This window comes from Chiloscyllium punctatum, chromosome 10 (assembly GCF_047496795.1).
Source record: "Chiloscyllium punctatum isolate Juve2018m chromosome 10, sChiPun1.3, whole genome shotgun sequence".
Lineage (NCBI taxonomy): Eukaryota > Metazoa > Chordata > Chondrichthyes > Orectolobiformes > Hemiscylliidae > Chiloscyllium > Chiloscyllium punctatum.
The window spans coordinates 7,268,493-7,288,810 of record NC_092748.1 but is presented as its reverse complement, the minus strand read 5'-3'; the positions used below and the strand labels follow the sequence as shown (position 1 = coordinate 7,288,810).

Genomic DNA, 20,318 nt, shown 5'->3' with positions numbered 1-20,318 from the left:
ATCTCTTCAAAATCCAGTTTAGGACCTGGAGCATCACAACCCTCAAGAACAACCTCAGCAGTGACAGAACTGAACATCAAACCCCTATCACAGCTCAGGAACCCCAGTTCTAAGTCATTGACATCGCTGCCCTGAGTGAGATGCCACAGGCAGGAGAAGGTCAGTTCAAAGAACAAAGTGGTGGATACACCTTCTTCAGGAAAGGTACGTCTGAGAAAGAATGGCAGTTCCATGGGATTGGTTTCACCATAAAAGAAAATAAAGTAATTGATCATTTCAGTGAGCACCCTCCCATGGGATAAGCAAATTCCTCACAAACATTCAGCTCACCCTAACTCAGAGGCAGTACACCACAGTCATTAGTGTGTACACCCAACATTATAAGTAATAAATGAGGCTAAAGAGGAAATCTATTCCAGCCTTGATTAGTCATTCTCCTGTTTTCCATAGCTGGTTCTCCTTGGAGATTTCAATTCCTGAGTTGGAAGGTACTTAAATCTCTGGAAAGGTGTGATTGGCTGGTAAGGCAGAGGGAAGACAAGCACTAACGCAGTCCTTCTCCTGATGAAATACTTAAAGCATGGTCTGATCATAGTGAACACACCATTTCATCAGAGAAGCAAGTAGAAGACCTCATGGCAACATACTCACCCCAGGCATTGGTACCTTTGTCCAAGCAAGAGACAGCAAGAATGTTTACATCACCCACACCATGTCAGGAGCTGATGACTATTGGACCAATCATCCCCTAATCCAATCTGCTATCTTTATAATCTAGTTCAAAAACTGCAGTAGCAGCAGAATCAATGGCAATGGACGCAAGACTGACTCAGTCAGTGTGTCACAGTTAATGATGCTCAATGAATAGGAATCTTGGAATGTCCCCCGTCTGCCTGAAATCTATCATAAGCAGCACTTGCAAGGAGACTATAGGTTTCTCAACCAGAAACATCAAGACTGATTTAATGAGAATCACTAGAGTAAGGAATTCGTGAACACGCAGCACCACCGGAATTTGAAGGCACGAAAGCAGGTCTATGAACAAATGGAGGCCAACATCCAATAAAAACCTGTGACCTAAGGAACAGATGGTGAGCCGAAAGAATGGAGAAAATCCAAAAAATCAGCGACAGCCATAATGTGTGTCAAAACTCAATGCAGTCAAAACCATCCACGGCCCAAGAATCGACCCACTGAGAGCTAAGAAAAGATTGAAACCTGTCAAGGACAGGCAAGCAGTCACTCAGTCATGCAGTCATTGAGGAACTCCTCAGTCCTTAATATGGGTGTTCTGGACAACATCCCACAGCATGCTATCCATCACCATCTTGCATAACCCCAGCCCAACGTGAGGTTAAAAAAGCCAGTCCAAGGGAGAGAAAAATTGCTTTCTCCACCAACATTTGATAATCTCTTGACCAAATGTACCCAAACTGGAAAAGAAGTATCCAAGAAGGTACCAACCATCTCGAGCAATTCTGAAAAGTCCAGGCAGAGACCAGGCACACACAATAGAAGGAATGTGCACAAACCCACACATCCCCCACCCCCAGCCACTTCTTCAGTCGCTGCCTGCCCCATCTGTGGCAGGGTGTGTGGATCCACCATTGTGCTGTCTGGTCACCTCAGGACCAAAACTATCAGAGTAGAAGAGTGTCATCCTCGGTGGAGAGGGACAGCTGAAGAAGGAGGAGAATGGGCAAATGGTGTGTGAAAATAACATTTTTATGAGATTGTCAGATATGCAGTTTTCTTTTCAATGTCAATTTCAGGAGTATATCAAAGATTTGACAAACTTGCCAATGGCTTATTGACTTAATGCCCTATTGTTTCTGTGCGTAGAGGATTGGAAAAGTGGATATGGAGAATGTAGGGAGTGCATGGAGTGACGTAGGGGTAATGGAAGGAGTATGGAAAGGGTATAAAGGGGTTATGAAGGGCCATGGAAAGCATGGATGATCCAAGAGGTGGGTGAACAGTGCCTAACAGTTATGATTACTGTTGGGCAGATAATTCAGGGACAGCTGCTCAATGCTGAGTATTCCTACCTGGAAATCAGGTTTTCCAAGGAGCCAGCGCAGTTCTCGAAAGTCCATAGACCGAGTAGTTTCTCTAAGCATTTCTGTTACCTACAAAGGTCAAGACACACACGTACACTAACGCATGTAGAAACCCAAACAGATCTGTAACACATCAACCTGAACAAACATTACACTAAACTGGACACACAAACTTGACAAAGACGCAAAACCACAAACACAGCACACACACACACAAATCCATACACACACTATACACATACTAACACACAGAACAATACATGCAGTGAATCATACATATACTTAGAATCCTCTACATACACACAAAACACAGACCCATACACAGGACACACATGTACATAGTACATGCACGCAAGTACACACCGACCCAAAACTCATTCTGACACATGCACATACACAGATCCGTGCATCCACAGTTCAAATGGAAAGTTATGTTTAATTCTCACCACAAAAGTAGAATACAGAGTGAGAAGAACAGAATGAGAACTCACACTGTTAATGAGGAGCAACAAAGAGAGGCAGACCTGATGATGGGAACTCGAAACTAAGTAATTCGCCTGATCGGACCATTTGGTCCACCACCATGAAAGATGGGTCAATTTTGAGCATGGGTCCTGGAATGTAGACTGATGTATCCCATTCCATCCATTGGTCCTATCAAGCAGTGTATACTTCCCAGTACTCCCTGCTCCTGATCATACTTGGCTCTGTGAACCTGAGCTAAAGTCAACCTCACCGGGTGATACGCACCCTACCTAGTGAGGGAGAATGTAACCTTACAGTAAAGCTCCCTCAAAACTATCTTATCCAACACTCCCAGAGCAGAAGCTGCATAGGTTAGATACTAAGTAAAGCTTTTTCCAGACTGTCACATCAAATACTGCAAGGGCAGTTACCGTCAATGGTTAATATAACTCCCTGCACACAAACTCTCCAAGCCAAGTACAATATGGGATTAGATACATCATAAAGCTCCATGTACGCAATCCCAAGAAGGTGCCTCAGTGTCAACCTACTGACAATTTACCATCTCACTCCACCATCCATGGCCCTCAGAGTGATTTCTGACAATTGTACTAAATCAGAGAGTTTCTCATTTTGGGCCAACTCACCAGAAGTAGAGTGTGACTGTTCCAAATGCTGTCTCATAAAACTATTATTCAGTAATACCTTCTCATAGTTTCATTGTTGGAAATGTGATGGCCTTTCTTTTGTTCCATAGGATGTGTGAGATGGGATGAAGACCTTTGAATCTAAGACCTTTTGTGAAGTAAGAAAGGTTTCCCTCACCTCTCGGCAAAGTACAGATGCCTGTGGCAGGACAGGCTGTGGTCTCTTCCTCAGGTACTGATGAAGACTCTCATAGACCTGGACAAACAAGGCAGAAATCTTTAAATACCCGGGGAGTTCCAAAGGTTCATCAGTAGACTAATAATCTAGGCCAGGCTTAGACTCTCGAGACAGAGGTTCCAATTCCACACTGACAGCAGGTGGAATTTAAATTCAATGACTGAATACATTTAATTTTCAAAAAAACAATTCTGAAATGAAAGCGAGTCCTGTAATAGTGAACACAAAGCCATCATCATTTATCATAAAACCCATTCAGTTCACTCATGGTCTTAAGGGAAGGAAATCTGCCATCCCCTCACCTGGTCTTGCCAACATTTGACTCCAGACCCATGAAAATGTGGTTGACTCTTAACTCCCCTCAAAGGACAATTAGGGATGGGCAACAAATGGGAGGTGGGCCTTGTCAACAAAGTCCACATCCCGCAAAAGAATAAATTTTAAAATACCTTTCCCTTATCTGTCTCTTGTGCAGCTCCTTTAATTTGTACCATATAGCAGATATTGTAATTTTTCTCCTTGTTCCTCCTACCAAAGTGTATCACTTCACAGATTTCTGCATTAATTTCAGTTGCCATGTGCCTGTCCATTACACCACTCTATCTAAGGCATCTTAAAATTTATCAATGTCTTCCTCACGGTCTGTTACACTTTGTTTCAATTTCAATTTTGAAATCGTGCCCTGTGCCTCAGTCATTAAAGTATCTCAGAAACAGCAGTGGTCCCAGCACTGAACCTTGGGGAACTCCATTGTGTACCTCCATCCAGTCTGACAAACAGCCAATCTTCACACTCTATGATCTCTGTCCCTTAGCCAGTTGTATGTGTCATTCAGGGTCAATACTGAGTTTGCTCAGTTTGTGTTTCCATTCATTGTTAAACTAAAATTATTTTAAGAATTATTTCTCCATTATCTTTATCAGCCAACCAAACTTCCTGATGCCTAAAATTCATGTTTAAACAGGAGTCAAAAGTAAAAGCAATAGCATGTTTCATTGTTCAGTTAAAATATGTGCTGGTTCAGGTAGGAAGCTGGATGGTTAAACCTGCAATGGAGTGCTCATTGCAGGTACTACGAGGGGAGGCTGACGGCGTTAGTGGGGAAGCCCAGAGGAGTTATTAGGATTTTTTTAGTATGTTTGTTACCTTCAGGAGTGACTGCAGCCACCGTGTGTTTAACAATCCATGCAAGACATCCATTATAATCCTGTTACCATCCAAAGAGAAGGCTAATTTCTCAACTTCAATTTCCAGGCACGTAGAAAGATCTGAAAGGGAACAGCTCAGTTTTTATGGTATGCATTTTAATAAGATGCCCCTGTTATGCTTTGTGGCTGCCTATAGGTGACAGCGAATATTTATGCACAGGACCTCTCATTGTAACTCTGTTAGGAGACTGATTCCAAAAATCTAAGTAAGTTTCTCTTCACCTCAGTCCGAAATGGACGACCCTGTGTCCTGAGATTATGACGCCTGGTTCCAGACTCTCCAGCTGGAGAAACAGTTTCTCAACTGTAAAGGGCTTTGGTGACACTGCACAAGTGTATTGTGTACAGTTTTGATATCCATACTTAAAAGGAAGGATATACCAAACTAGAAGCAATTCAGTGAAGGTTTACAATTGAAGTGAAGGTTGACTCCTGAGTAGAAGGGATTGATTTAGGTATATTATCTGTGTTTTGAATAATGAGAAATGATCTTAGTGAAAGGTATGGTATTCTGAGGGGGCTTGAACGGGTAGATACTGAGACCATGTTTCTTCTTGTGGCGGAATCTAGAACTACAGGGTACAATTTCAGAATAAGGGGTCTCCCATTAAAGATGGAGACGAGTAGGAATTTCTTCTATGTCTTCTTAATTACTTCCGCCAAGAGCAGCAAAGACTGGGGTATTGAATACATTCAAGGCTGAGTTAGACAGATTTTTGATTTATAAGGTTATAAGGAGTAGGCAGAAAAGTGAAGTTAAGGCTATGATCTCTTGGATGGGATAGAATTCAGGTGGAAGATCATCCACGATCTTATTGAATGATGAAGCAGGCTTGATAGGCAGAATGGCCACCAATTTCTTATGTCCTTATTTTCTTAAAAGGTAAATGAAGTTGAGGTACAAATCAACATGATCTAATTTTCTCAAGCCCAATCCTGTTCCTTCTGCTCTTTACATGCAAAATGTCTAATTTGTATCATCCTCTGATTTTGCGATTGTTCTCCATAGATGCTAGTCTAAATCATTTCGAAAGACTGAAACTGCAATCCCAGATCAGGGATCAAATCTGGGGCAAATATATTCCTAACGGCTCATACTGTACCAGCAAAATTCTTTAACACAAAGTTAACTAAGTACATAAGAAGGGCCAAGCAATCCACTGAGCAATCTACAGTGACAGGATGAGTCTCAGACTTGGGAAGGGGTCAGCCAAGTGTACATCCTTGAGGGTCAGTCAGTTCTTTTGCCATAATTTGGTGACATTACAGCTGCAACCTCTTCAGACTAACTCCTGCCAAACAAGCTGGTGAAATCCAGCTGCCATGGCAACCATGTGCAGTCACTGCTTGACTGTGGATCTGCTGTAATCCGTTGAGTAATTAAGCCTGACACATCCTCCGCTTCACGTTAGTTAATCAACTCAGCCTCATAGGGTCCTAATCAATGAGTAAATCCTGTTGAGTGTTAAAATGGTTTTCAGGGAGCCCACATTCAAAGCCGTGACAAATGAGACAAGGAACAAACATCAACAAACAGTGAGAGATGAATACATGACATGGGAAAGAAAAACACTTTCTGATTTAGTAGTTAGTATAGGGTAGTTGTTATGTTACTGGAGAAATACAAAAGTTCAGATGTCACTCCAGAAATTTGAAATTTTAACTTAGTTTAAAATTATGAAAATAAAATGTTGGGTTAGATTGAATGGAGCGTATGACTTGGAGTGATGGACACAATTTGAGATATTTGTGTCAACACACTGCTGGAATGCTGCATGTTTCCATCCTGCATCTAGATACACTTGTTTTTGCCTCCACAGGATGCACTCCACTTTGTTCCTTTAAGGATTTTATTTTGAATCTTGCCTTCTCTCTCTCGTCAACTCCCTTTCTTTCACTGAAGGCTTAGTCATCCATTGAAGGAAGCCATCCAACAGGCACCGTAAAATGAGGGACTAATCAAACCGGAAAATCAGTATTGGAAAATTTTAGATTGCAGGACCATAGTTCAGAGACAACTACCAATTGCAGCCACAGAGCTAGTGCTGACGACTGGGCTTTCTGTTACCTGGTGCAGGAGTGAAATAGAAACAGCACAACTCAGTGCCAAGAATAAGCTCAGTCCAACTCAGTTTCTGCCTTTGGAACATTAAATTGTGCATCAAATCTCTGTTACATTCGCAACAGGCCAGAGCCCAACCTGCACTGACTGAATAGAGAAAGGGCACTCTGTGGATGGAATTTCCTTCAAAGTTCCAGATCTGTTGATCTGCCTCTGATTAAATTGTTCTTAAAATGAAAAACTGTTGTTGAGCCTAATTGTCTCTTAAACAGACAATCAGATTATTAAGGTCCTTTCTCCATACTTCCTCCATTTATCACACAACAAGGATTTTCAATTGCAAGTTATGGCCTACTTACCAATTGACAGACCCCTTGTTAAATGAACCTGATTGAATCCGTGCTGAGATATGAAGCACTCTGTATTTGCTGTTGCTCTCTTGCAGGTCCTGCACAATGTTTTCACCACAGCTGTTAGTTACTGCAGGGACACTGTAATCTCTTAATGCTCTCAGGATCCTCAGCAATCCTTTCTCAAATAGACATCCAACATTGGCTGACAGCAAGTTATCCCCACTTAAAGCCAACAGGCTCCTCTCCTTCCATTGTACAAGAAAGGTCAGCATGCTTAGTATAAATTTACTGTAAATTTACTGAGCAATATGATCCACAGCTTAAGGTTTAACCTTCATCATTGATGCCAAACATCCAAACTATGCCGTACCTGCCCTGGAAGTATTTGATAGGATGGTGTAGAGAGTGCTTTACTTTATATCCAAGAAGTGCTGTACCTGCTTTTGGCATCTCTAGTTGAAGATGGTTGCAAATGCTTCAGTCTTTTGCACTCGTTTGGTTTTCTGCATTGTATGTGGCACAAGTGAAGTCCGCAGATATGATCAGTTGGTTGAGGTATCGGTTAGCTCTGTCTGGAGCATGCTGCTTCTGCAGTTTAGTCTGCAAGTAGCCCTGTGTTAACACCTTGTTTTGAGGTGAGCTCAGTGCTGCACTTGAGATGCTGTCCTGTGCTTCTCATTGCCCTGGGTTGAGTCCTTGGTTGTACGAGTAGGGTGAGGGTTATGCTGGGCCATGAGGTTGCAGACTGTGTGGAATACCTGTTTGGTTCCTTTGTAATTATTTGGTTCTGTCTTTTTACCTGTTACCCAGAGTACTATTTGTTTCCAAAGGATTGTTTGGCTCTGAGGATATTGCTTGGAACCAGTGATGTGAAGTTTGTAAATATTGCAGCTCTGTTCAAAGAAAAAGTGAAGTAGCGATCTGGTAATTGCAGACTGGTCAAGTAGTGGGGAGTCTTACAGAGTCAATAATCCAAAGCATTTTCTCGGCACTAGAGTTTAATGAATGATTTTAGGATTAATGAATAATTTCATTGTCACATGTATTTTACAGTAAGAACAAAGTAAAATACAATGAAAGGTTTTCATCAGTTGCCACGATTCGGTGCCATTTTGAATAACTTACGAATTAGGAAAAATAAAAGATAGAGAATAACTTCAGAATAAGGGAAAAAAAAGCTTAAAGAGAATCCATCAGTCCTGACCAAGCTTAACACCATCAATGATACCTGCATCTCCATCCCTCCTCCACCGCATCACTATTGTCTACACCGGACCCAACTAGTGTAATGTTGATAATCTCAGGTCTCATCTTTCACCGCTGGGCCGATATTCCTCCATCATTGCCTGCACCAGGCCAACCAATGTCAGAGTCACATCCCTTGCTGCTGGGTCCATCTTGGTGCCACTATGATGCCTTTTCACCACTGCTTCGCTGCTGCCAGTTCTGGATCCATCCAACGACGAAGTCCCCAATCCTCAGATGCCATCTGTCACTGCTAGGCTGACCTCACCGATGTCACCTCTGTTGATGTGGCAGCCAACAATTCTGGTGTCATGTCTTGCGCTCGCCCCGGAAAAGAAAGGGCATGCTCGCGGTCCATGTGCTGGCCATGCTCATGCTCTGTGTGCTGGGCCCACTCAAGGTCCATGTGCCGGCCATGCTCAAGGTCTGTGTGCTCGGCCCACTCAAGATCCATGTGCTGGGCATGCTCGTGGTCCATTTGCTGGGCCCACTCGTGATCTGTGTGCTGGGCCCACTCACGGTCCGTGTCCTGGGCCCACTCGCGGTCCAGGACATGTGTTGGGCATGCTCAAAGTCTGTGTGCTGGGCACGTTTGAGGTCCGTGTACTGGGCACGCTCGAGGTCCGTGTGCTGGGCCCACTTATGGTCCGTGTGCTGTGCCCACTCGCAGTCAGTGTGCTGGGCACGCTTGAGGTCCCTGTGCTGGGCCCACTCACAGTCTGTGTGCCGGGCCCAATCACGGTCCATGTGCTGGGCACGCTCAAGGTCCGTGTGCTGCGCCCACTCGTGGTCCGTGTGCTGGGCCCACTCACAGTCCGTGTGCTGGGCCCACTTGAGGTCCATGTGCTGGGCACGTTCAAGGTCCGTGTGCTGGGCCCACTTGTGGTCCATGTGCTGGGCCCACCCATGGTCCGTGTGCTGGGCCCGCTCAAGGTCCGTGTGCTGGGCCCACTTGTGGTCCATGTGCTGGGCCCACCCATGGTCCGTGTGCTGGGCCCACCCATGGTCCATGTGCTGGGCCCACCCATGGTCAGTGTGCTGGGCCCGCTCAAGGTCCGTGTGCTAGGCCTACTTGTGGTCCATGTGCTGGGCCCACTCACGGTCCGTGTGCTGGGCCCGCTCAAGGTCCATGTGCTGGGCCCGCTCAAGGTCCATGTGCTGGGCCTACTTGTGGTCCATGTGCTGAGCATGTTCAAGGTCTGTGTGCTGGGTCCGCTCGAGGTCCATGTGCTAGGCATGTTCGGGGTCCATGTGCTAGGCCTGCTTGAGGTCCATGTGCTGGGCCCACTCGAGGTCCTTGTGCTGAGCATGTTCGAGGTCTGTGTGCTGGGCCCGCTCGAGGTCCGTGTGCTGGGCCCACTCACGGTCCATGTGCTAGGCATGTTCGAGGTCCATGTGCTGGGCCCACTTGAGATCCATCTGCTGGGCATGTTCGAGGTCTGTGTGCTGGGCCCACTTAAGATCTGTGTGCTAGGCATGTTCGAGGTCCATGTGCTGAGCCCACTCACAGTCCGTGTGCTGGGCCCACTCACGGTCCGTGTGCTGGGCCCACTCATGGTCCGTGTGCTGGGCCCACTCGAGGTCCATGTGCTGGGCCCGCTCAAGGTCCATGTGCTGGGCCCGCTCAAGGTCCATGTGCTGGGCCTACTTGTGGTCCATGTGCTGAGCATGTTCAAGGTCTGTGTGCTGGGTCCGCTCGAGGTCCATGTGCTAGGCATGTTCGGGGTCCATGTGCTAGGCCTGCTTGAGGTCCATGTGCTGGGCCCACTCGAGGTCCTTGTGCTGAGCATGTTCAAGGTCTGTGTGCTGGGCCCGCTCGAGGTCCGTGTGCTGGGCCCACTCACGGTCCATGTGCTAGGCATGTTCGAGGTCCATGTGCTGGGCCCACTTGAGATCCATCTGCTGGGCATGTTCGAGGTCTGTGTGCTGGGCCCACTTAAGATCTGTGTGCTAGGCATGTTCGAGGTCCATGTGCTGAGCCCACTCACAGTCCGTGTGCTGGGCCCACTCACGGTCCGTGTGCTGGGCCCACTCATGGTCCGTGTGCTGGGCCCACTCGAGGTCAGTGTGCTGGGCCCACTCGAGGTCCGTGTGTTGGGCCCACCCGAGGTCCGTGTGTTGGGCCCACTCGAGGTCCGTGTGTTGGGCCCACTCGAGGTCCGTGTGCTGGGCCCACTCACGGTCCGTGTGCTGGGCCCACTCATGGTCCGTGTGCTGGGCCCACTCGAGGTCAGTGTGCTGGGCCCACTCGAGGTCCGTGTGCTGGGCCCACTCGAGGTCCATGTGCTGGGCCCACTCGAGGTCCGTGTGCTGGGCCCACTCATGGTCCGTGTGCTGGGCCCACTCGAGGTCCGTGTGTTGGGCCCACTCGAGGTCAGTGTGCTGGGCCCACTCACGGTCCGTGTGCTGGGCCCACTCATGGTCCGTGTGCTGGGCCCACTCGAGGTCAGTGTGCTGGGCCCACTCGAGGTCAGTGTGCTGGGCCCACTCGAGGTCCATGTGCTGGGCCCACTCATGGTCCGTGTGCTGGGCCCACTCATGGTCCGTGTGCTGGGCCCACTCATGGTCCGTGTGTTGGGCCCACTCGAGGTCAGTGTGCTGGGCCCACTCGAGGTCCATGTGCTGGGCCCACTTGAGGTCAGTGTGCTGGGCCCGCTCGAGGTCCATGTGCTGGGCCCACTCGAGGTCCGTGTGCTGGGCCCACTCATGGTCCATGTGCTGGGCCCACTCATGGTCCGTGTGCTGGGCCCACTCGAGGTCCATGTGCTGGGCCCACTCGAGGTCAGTGTGCTGGGCCCACTCATGGTCCATGTGCTGGGCCCGCTCGAGGTCACTGTGCTGGGCCCACTCATGGTCCATGTGCTGGGCCCGCTCGAGGTCCATGTGCTGGGCCCGCTCGAGGTCAGTGTGCTGGGCCCACTTGAGGTCAGTGTGCTGGGCCCACTCGAGGTCCATGTGCTGGGCCCACTCGAGGTCAGTGTGCTGGGCCCACTCATGGTCCATGTGCTGGGCCCACTCGAGGTCCGTGTGTTGGGCCCCCTCATGGTCCGTGTGCTGGGCCCACTCGAGGTCAGTGTGCTGGGCCCACTCGAGGTCCATGTGCTGGGCCCACTCATGGTCCGTGTGCTGGGCCCACTCATGGTCCGTGTGCTGGGCCCACTCATGGTCCGTGTGCTGGGCCCACTCATGGTCCGTGTGCTGGGCCCACTCATGGTCCGTGTGTTGGGCCCACTCGAGGTCAGTGTGCTGGGCCCACTCGAGGTCCATGTGTTGGGCCCACTCGAGGTCAGTGTGCTGGGCCCACTCGAGGTCCATGTGCTGGGCCCACTTGAGGTCAGTGTGCTGGGCCCGCTCGAGGTCCATGTGCTGGGCCCACTCGAGGTCCGTGTGCTGGGCCCACTCATGGTCCATGTGCTGGGCCCACTCATGGTCCGTGTGCTGGGCCCACTCGAGGTCCATGTGCTGGGCCCACTCGAGGTCAGTGTGCTGGGCCCACTCATGGTCCATGTGCTGGGCCCGCTCGAGGTCACTGTGCTGGGCCCACTCATGGTCCATGTGCTGGGCCCGCTCGAGGTCCATGTGCTGGGCCCGCTCGAGGTCAGTGTGCTGGGCCCACTTGAGGTCAGTGTGCTGGGCCCACTCGAGGTCCATGTGCTGGGCCCACTCGAGGTCAGTGTGCTGGGCCCACTCATGGTCCATGTGCTGGGCCCACTCGAGGTCCGTGTGTTGGGCCCCCTCATGGTCCGTGTGCTGGGCCCACTCGAGGTCAGTGTGCTGGGCCCACTCGAGGTCCATGTGCTGGGCCCACTCATGGTCCGTGTGCTGGGCCCACTCATGGTCCGTGTGCTGGGCCCACTCATGGTCCGTGTGTTGGGCCCACTCGAGGTCAGTGTGCTGGGCCCACTCGAGGTCCATGTGCTGGGCCCACTTGAGGTCAGTGTGCTGGGCCCGCTCGAGGTCCATGTGCTGGGCCCACTCGAGGTCCGTGTGCTGGGCCCACTCACGGTCCATGTGCTGGGCCCACTCATGGTCCGTGTGCTGGGCCCACTCGAGGTCCATGTGCTGGGCCCACTCGAGGTCAGTGTGCTGGGCCCACTCATGGTCCATGTGCTGGGCCCGCTCGAGGTCACTGTGCTGGGCCCACTCATGGTCCATGTGCTGGGCCCGCTCGAGGTCCATGTGCTGGGCCCGCTCGAGGTCAGTGTGCTGGGCCCACTTGAGGTCAGTGTGCTGGTCCCACTCGAGGTCAGTGTGCTGGGCCCACTCATGGTCCATGTGCTGGGCCCACTCGAGGTCCGTGTGTTGGGCCCCCTCATGGTCCGTGTGCTGGGCCCACTCGAGGTCAGTGTGCTGGGCCCACTCGAGGTCAGTGTGCTGGGCCCACTCGAGGTCCATGTGCTGGGCCCACTCGAGGTCAGTGTGCTGGGCCCACTCGAGGTCAGTGTGCTGAGCCCACTCACGGTCCATGTGCTGGGCCCACTCGAGGTCCGTGTGCTGGGCCCACTCGAGGTCCGTGTGCTGGGCCCGCCCGAGGTCAGTGTGCTGGGCCCACTCATGGTCCGTGTGCTGGGCCCACTCGAGGTCCGCGTGTTGGGCCCGCTCGAGGTCCATGTGCTGGGCCCGCTTGAGGTCAGTGTTTTGGGCCAACTCGAGGTCCATGTGCTGGGCCCACTCGAGGTCCACACTGGGCTCATGCCACCACTGATGCCATCCGAGCCCAAAGGAAAAGGCAAGTAAAAGTATAGAGAAAAAGATAGCAAAAAAATGAGTGAACAAGAAAAGAAAGAAAAGAAAAGAAAAAAGTGGTTGGAGTGAATGAGCTTTGACTCAGCAGCCCTATTTCGACACTAACTTGTTCAGGAGTCGGTGCTGGCAGAAATAGGTCAAGTTTTTGAAGAATGAACATGAAGGTTTGCTGGATTGGTTTCAGGGATGGAGGACTTCAGTTACACAGAGAGACTCGAGTAGCTGAGCTGTTTTTTCCTAGAGCAGTGAAAATAAAAGGGTTTTTAATTCTCACATTCAAAATCCTGCGTGGTTTTGATACATTAAATATGGAGATACTGTTTCCAGTGGTTGGAAGGTCAATCACAGGCCTGGCATGATGCTGCACTTCTGTTTTGGTTGTGTCGATATCACCGATGAACATTCATATTCCACCAAGATTTATGTGGTTAGCACCATCTCAATCAGATACAACTGGTAGTCATGATAGTGAGAAATTTATAAATGGTAATCACACATTGCCTGAAAGGCTGGCAGAAGCAGGTACAGGAATATCTTTCAAAAGGGAATTAGATAAATACTTGAAGGTGGATAAATGATGGGACAATAAAAGAGTGGGAGTGGGATGAGAGTAAATAGATAGAACTTCCAATTTTATTTTGTTGTGGCATTCTATAATTATACACAACACTCCTCTGGCTGGGCTGTTGTGCCAGAGTTGGAGTCTTTCCTGTATTTCTGGTGGGCTCCTTGACTTTTGCCAAGAATTGAGAGGAAACAGAGTTTTGCCACCAGCGTGTAAGGTTCTGGTCAAATGACCAAATGTCATATTCAATATTAAAACCAAGTTGCAGTGGCCTGTGCAACCCATCACTCAATATCCATTGCATCGGGTTTGTTAGGGATGAAAATTGGTCCAGCACACTTTGTTCCTATAACATCAATAGGAACCCACGGGTTCAGCTTTGAATGTTGTGAAGTACCTCAGAAGATGTAGTTGTGACATTTAGAACTGGTTGGTATATGCCTCCCATAAATGGGCAACAGCCTGCCCAATAGGATACAATTGGCATGAACAAAGAGACTGAATATTGACTGATGTTGCCCCATTTTGCAAAGTTGCCTACAAAGATGCAAGAAAGAGAATTAGGAGTAGGCCATTCAGCTCCCTACTCAATAAGATAATGGCTGATCAGCTTGAGGCTTTCAAGTCCACTTGGCAATCTGCCCCCTATAATTGTTGATTCCATTACTGATCAAAAATATTTCTCACGAAGCCTTGAAAATATTCAATGACCCAGCCTCCACTGTTCTCTGAGTCCACAGACTCATGACCCTCTGGGAGAAAGAAAATCTCCTCATCTCAGTCTTAAACGGGAGACTCCTACTTTTTAAACTGTATTCGTGAGACTCTCTCACACAGGGAAGCCTGCTCTCAGCATACACCCTGTCAAGTCCCTGTCAGGATCCGAAAGGTTTCAATGGTATTGTCTCTCATACTTCTAAACTCAAAACAGATACTGAACCAAATTGTTCAACCCTTCCTCATAATATAATCTCATTCACCTCAGAAATCAGTTGAGTGAATCTTCTCAGAATTGCTTTTAATTAAGTTATATTCTTTCTTCAGTAAGAAGGCCAACATTTTACACAGTACTGGAGGTGCATTGCTTCATCTTTATTTATCATCTATGTTCTACCATCTATTTAAGTCTAGTTCCATAAAACTTTACCTTGTGTGATGTAAATTTTTAATTTAGTTAGTTGCTGTGGGTTTGGATTTCTGTGGTTGAGATAGTAACTGATGGGATTTTCTATGTGTCGATAGTTAATAATTACCTTTGTAGGTATTTCTGTAACTATAACGACTTTTTAAAAATGTTTTTGAAGCTTGGCTGTAGCGTGACTGTGTTTTGGTGCACAGTGGAATGGACTTCTATTTTATGTTGTTTGCAACTTAGCATGGAGAAATGGGGCCTCAAAGGCTTGTTAGAGAATCTATTTCTTTTAAGCTTGGGGAAATATTCTTGGCTGATTAGAGAGAAAATTTAAATTTAGTTTCACTTTTAACCTTGGTCACTTGTTTAGTTCTGTGAAGACCTTGGAACAAGATGGCTGTATAGAGCAGTCTTCCAGTGAAGCGGAGAGGAGAGGGAGATGGTGAGTTAGATTCTTGGACCAGATGTGGTTCTTTAAGCTGAGTGTAGTGAACCTGAAGTGTGTGATAGCTCCCAGATAAAGCTATTCCAGTTCCAGCTTAAAAGTTGAAGTCCTAGCAACTTAAACATACCAAGATGTTGAATACAGGGATTCTGAGGTGAGTATTATACATGTGATGTTTTGGATACTGTACTATAAGTGTTTTTGGGTACTATACAAGAGCTGTTTTGTTTTGTTTTGTTTTGTTTTTAATTTATAAAGGAGTATTTTAAGATCAATGGTATTGTACTGTTAACCCTGTGTTTAAAATACTTGAGTTTATTAAAAGCAGGTAATTCAGATTATTCTATTTTATCTTTACTTTTTGTAATAATCTTCTGTATATTTGGTAAGCAAAATCTTGTGTGCTTGTGTTTCAGTGAGAGATCACATCATTAACACCAAAACAAAATAAAATATGATCTGTCAAGACAGGTTCCTGACTGTGATCTGACTGGGCCAGTCAGAACATTTACTGAGATCATAACGCTTGTAATTGGCATTATGGTGTAATCTGGCCTTCTCTCAGCATGATAGATACCTTGTGCAGATATCTTGTAACGTGGGAATGCTGTTGTATGTCAGCAGACATACGGTCCTTGACAGAAGGTAGATCCAGTTCCAATGGCAAAGAAACCTCAATGACTGGGGATTTCCCCCTTACTGCAGCCTTCATCCACTGTCACAGCTGTTGATGTCACATAAGTATCCTCTGCCTGGATCATCATTAATTGACTTGTTTTGCAATGTGCCTTGTCTATTTCCTCCCCTCTGACTTTACCTTTTGCACGTTCTTTCTCTCTCTCTCTCTCTTTCTCTCTGAGTTTTCTCCTATTGTATCCCTTTCCATACCCCCCTCTCTGATATCAATTGGATCCCTCCTCCATCTCAAGGATCCTATTTCTGAGCCTCTGATGCTCCAAACTTTTCTATCTCTCCCGGGATTTTCTCTCTTTCCATTAGCATTTAAAAAGGGAGTAAAATTAAGAACTTATATGACTGGCACGAAACTCAGTGGACATTGGGGAATGACAGGGACTTTTCTGCAGCAAGATTGATTTCTGTAAAGGGTTATTTATACTTCACAGGAATTATATTCTCTTGGAGTGGGAACTGTAACCTGTCCCCTAGCTGTGTGGGTCTGTATCTCTCTGTCTTGTGTGATTTCTCTATTACCATTTGGCTGTCTTCCTCTGTGTCTGGGTCTCTTTGTCTTTCTGTGCGTTTGTGTCCACCTTTATGCCTTTCTCCTTGTGTGTCTTTGTCTTTCTGCATATGTGCATGTGTGCATCTTCTTCCCATGCTGTCTTCTGTGCCTGTCACTATCTTTCTTTCTCTACGCGTGCCTCTCCCTCTCCCTGTTTCTCTCTGCTGTGGAGCTGAGTGTCTGCCCCACTCTCTGGGGGAGCTGATCCGTGGAAGGGCCAGATCTAGTGTCGTTTGTATCAGGTATAAAGCTTCTCTCCTTACAGAGCAGGCTCTGTATTGTCACTTGGATATTATAACAAGGTAAACAGCTGCAACAAGCAGGAAACAGAGGATCAGAATAATTTAGACCCCAGTTACTTGAGGGAATAGGCTTGGAGGAAGAACAAGCACCAGGGTGGCAGCAAGAGGTATTTATATTTCAATTTGAACAAAAGATTTTTCTTTCAGTTGGTGACTATATTATTCATTCCTTAGTCAGTTTTTTGCTCATGCTGGTGCGAGTGTATGTCTGTATGTGGGAGGTAGAGTGCTGCTGATTCCACACTATTTTATTTTAGAGCTTGGTGTTATGTCTGCTTTTTTTTTGGAGCTGCTCATTGCATTACTTTACTTCCTTACTTTGCCCTTAAAGGCAACACAATCCTTGCTCAGGCCTCTGATGTTTTTCAGATTGACTTTTGCCCTGTTCGTCAGTAAGCCCCCAGCATTGTGTTTTCTAAATTAATTCTCAGGATGTGTGTATCACTGGCAATGCTGGCATCTATTGCCCATTCTCTGGCTGCCCTGAAAAAGTGGTGGCCATCCTCTCTCTTGAATTACTGTTAACAGAATTGTTGGAATTGAATGGCTTGTGGGTCCTCTTTAAAGAGCAGGGAGGAGTCAACCATATTGTTGTGGAACAAGAGACACGTTAGGGCTCAGTCTGGAAAGAATGGCACATTTTAGTGAACCAGAGTGAATTCATAAAACTATCTGAAGGATGCCTGGTCATTTTTATTAAGAACAGGTTTACTGTCCTAAATTCAGAATTTAATTTCTTTGTCTTTATGTGCATTTATGTTCATCTTCATGTCTTTCTCTCCTGTGTGTCTCTATCTCTTTGCATGTGTTCATGTGTGAAAAAAACTGAATTCAGATTTGATCTCACGTTCTTTGGATTTGGTCCAGATCTCTGAATAACCTGCCCTGCAACAAAACCAATGTGCCACTGTACCCCAATGGTGTGCAGTACAAAATGACAAAACTCAAGACTGCATTTGAATGCAAACAGCACTCACAACAAATTAAAATAATTGATAAAGTATATTGAAGAAATTAAATAATGAGAGGAAGCTAGCTAGAAATATGGAAATGGATAGCAAGCATTTCTTCAGGTATTTTATAAAGGAAAAGAATAAGTAAAGTGAGTATTGATCCTCTCGTGAGTCAGAATGGGGAGTTAATAGTAGATAATAAAAAAGGCAGATGAAATGAACAAATATTTTGTTTCTGTCTTTACTATAGAGGATACAAAACTATCCCAGAAATAGGTATAAATCAGGAGCGAGAAACAAGAGAGGAACTTGGTGAAATTACAATTAACAAGGAAGTGATACTGAGTAAATTGATGGAGCTGCAGGGTGATAAGTCTCTGGTAAACCTCATCCTCGGGTCATAATCAAGTGGCTAATCAGGTAATAGATTTCCTCGTATTAATTTTCCAAAATTCGCTAGATTCTAGAAAGGCTCAAAGAACTGGAAAGTAGCAAAAGAAAAACTCTCTATTCAAGAAGGTTGGAAGTCAGACATCAGAAAATTATAGGCCAGTTAGCTTGATTTCTGCTGTGAGGAAGGTGTGGAAACATCACTAAAGAGGTTATAGATGATCAGTTAGAAAATGCAAGATAATTGTGAAGAGCCATGTGGGTTAGATTACTCTCAGTGACTTGGCTTCCACAGCCCTCTGCAGCAATGATTTCATAGAATATAGAACCTTACAGCACAGTACAGGCCCTTCTGCCCTCAATGTTGCGCTGACCTGTGAAACCAATCTGAAGCCCAACTAACCTACACTATTCCATTATCATCTATATGTTTATCCAATGACCATTTAAATGCCCTTAATGTTGGGCATTTGTTGCAGGCAGGGCATTCCATGCCCTTACTACTCTCTGAGTAAAGAACCTACCTCTGACATCTGTTCTATACCTATCACCCTGATTCCTGAAGAAGGGCTGATGCCCGAAACGTCGATTCTCCTGTTCCTTGGATGCTGCCTGACCTGCTGCGCTTTTCCAGCAACACATTTTCAGCTCTGATCTCCAGCATCTGCAGTCCTCACTTTCTCCTCCTATATCTATCACCCCTCCATTTAAAGCTATGTCCCCTCATAAAAGCCATCACCATTTGGGCAAAAAGGCTCTGACCATTCACCCTATCCAATCCTCTAATCATCTTGTATGTCTCTATTAAGTCACCTCTCAACCTTCTTCTCTCTAACAAAAACAGCCTCAAGTTCCTCAGTCTTTCCTCATAAGACCTTCCCTCCATACCAGGCAACATCCTAGTACATCTCCTCTGCACCCTTTCCAGTGCTTCCACATCCTTCCTATAATGTGGTGACCAGAACTGTATGCAATACTCCAAGTGTGGCTGCACCAGAGTTTTGTACAGCTGCAACATGACCTCATGGCTCCGAAATTCAATCCTTCTACCAATAATACCTAACACACCGTATGCTTTCTTAACAGCTCTATCAACCTGGGTGGCAACTTTCAGGGATCTGTGTACATGGACACCGAGTTCTCTCTGCTCATCTACACTGCCAAGAATCTTACCATTAGCCCAGTACTCTGTATTCCTGTTGTTCCTTCCAAAGTGAATCACCTTACTTTTGTACATTAAATTCCATTTGCCATCTCTCAGCCCAGCTCTGCAGCTTATCTATGTCCTTCTGAAACATCCTTCTGCACTGTTCAGAACTCCACCAACTTTAGTGTCATCCACAAATTTACTACCCCATCCTTTTATGCCTTCATCCAGGTCATTTATAATAATGACAAAGACCAGTGGCCCCAAAACAGATCCTTGCAGTACACCACTAGTAACTGAACTCCAGGATGAACAATTCCCATCAACCACTGCCCTCTGTCTTCTTTCAGCTAGCCAATTTCTGATCCAAACCGCTAAATCACCCTCAATCCCATGCATCCACATTTTCTGCAATAGCTTACTATGGGGAATATTATTAAATGCCTTACTGAAATCCATATTCCCCACATCAACCACTTTATCCTCATCCACATGTTTGGTCACCTTCTCAAAGAACTCAATAAGGTTTGTGAGGCACGATCTACCCTTTACGAAACTGAGTTGACTATCCCTAATCAAATTATTCCTTTCTAGATGTTTATAAAATCTCTCACTTGTAATCCTTTCCCAAAACTTTGCCCACAGCAGAAGTAAGGCTCACTGGTGTATAATTACCAGGATTGTCTCTACTCCCCTTCTTGAACAAGAGGATAACATTTGCTATCCTCCAGTCTTCTGACACTATTCCTGTAGACAAAGGCTCTGCAATCTCCTCCCTAGCTTACCAGAGAATCCTAGGATAAATCCCATCTGGCCCAGAGGACTTATCTATTTTCACACTTTCCATAATTGCTAACACCTTCTCCTTATGAACCTCAATCCCGTCTAGTCTAATAGCCTGCATCTCAGTATTCTCCTCGACAACATTGTCTTTTTCCTGTGTGAATAGTGATGAAAAATATTAATTTAGCACCTCTTTTTTCTCTTCGGACTCCAAGCACAACTCCTGTCCTTGACTGGTCCTAATCTTACACATTTCATCTGTACATAAGCTTCCTTCTTCCTCTTGACAAGAGATTCAAATTCTTTAGTAACCACGGTTCCCTCGCTCAACCAC

General features: G+C 46.5%; 2 protein-coding genes across 7 annotated transcripts in view; one reads left to right on the top strand and one right to left on the bottom strand.

Annotated features, from left to right (window-relative positions):
• The window catches only part of LOC140481852 (MAGUK p55 subfamily member 4-like), a 42,033-nt gene extending 34,863 nt beyond the window's left edge, over window positions 1–7,170 (bottom strand). For 2 of the 5 annotated variants that reach the window (XM_072578403.1, XM_072578404.1), the window contains exons 1-4: window positions 7,040–7,169; window positions 4,557–4,678; window positions 3,351–3,428; window positions 2,049–2,129 (exon numbers count right to left, since the gene is read on the bottom strand). In XM_072578403.1, coding sequence (XP_072434504.1) covers window positions 2,049–2,129; window positions 3,351–3,428; window positions 4,557–4,610 — 213 coding nt within the window. In that variant the 5' untranslated portion in view covers window positions 4,611–4,678; window positions 7,040–7,169. Of the gene's footprint in view, window positions 1–2,048; window positions 2,130–3,230; window positions 3,325–3,350; window positions 3,429–4,556; window positions 4,679–7,039 lie in introns of those variants that run through there. The other 3 variants (XM_072578405.1, XM_072578407.1, XM_072578406.1) reach the window with 3 other exon arrangements.
• The window catches only part of LOC140481851 (tripartite motif-containing protein 3-like), a 67,148-nt gene that overhangs the window by 37,799 nt on the left and 9,031 nt on the right, over window positions 1–20,318 (top strand). The window contains exon 1 of one of the 2 annotated variants that reach the window (XM_072578402.1): window positions 16,623–16,818. The exons of the other annotated variant lie outside the window; for it this stretch is intronic. The gene's annotated coding sequence lies outside the window, so the exon portion shown is untranslated. Of the gene's footprint in view, window positions 1–16,622; window positions 16,819–20,318 lie in introns of those variants that run through there. 2 annotated transcript variants of the gene reach the window in all.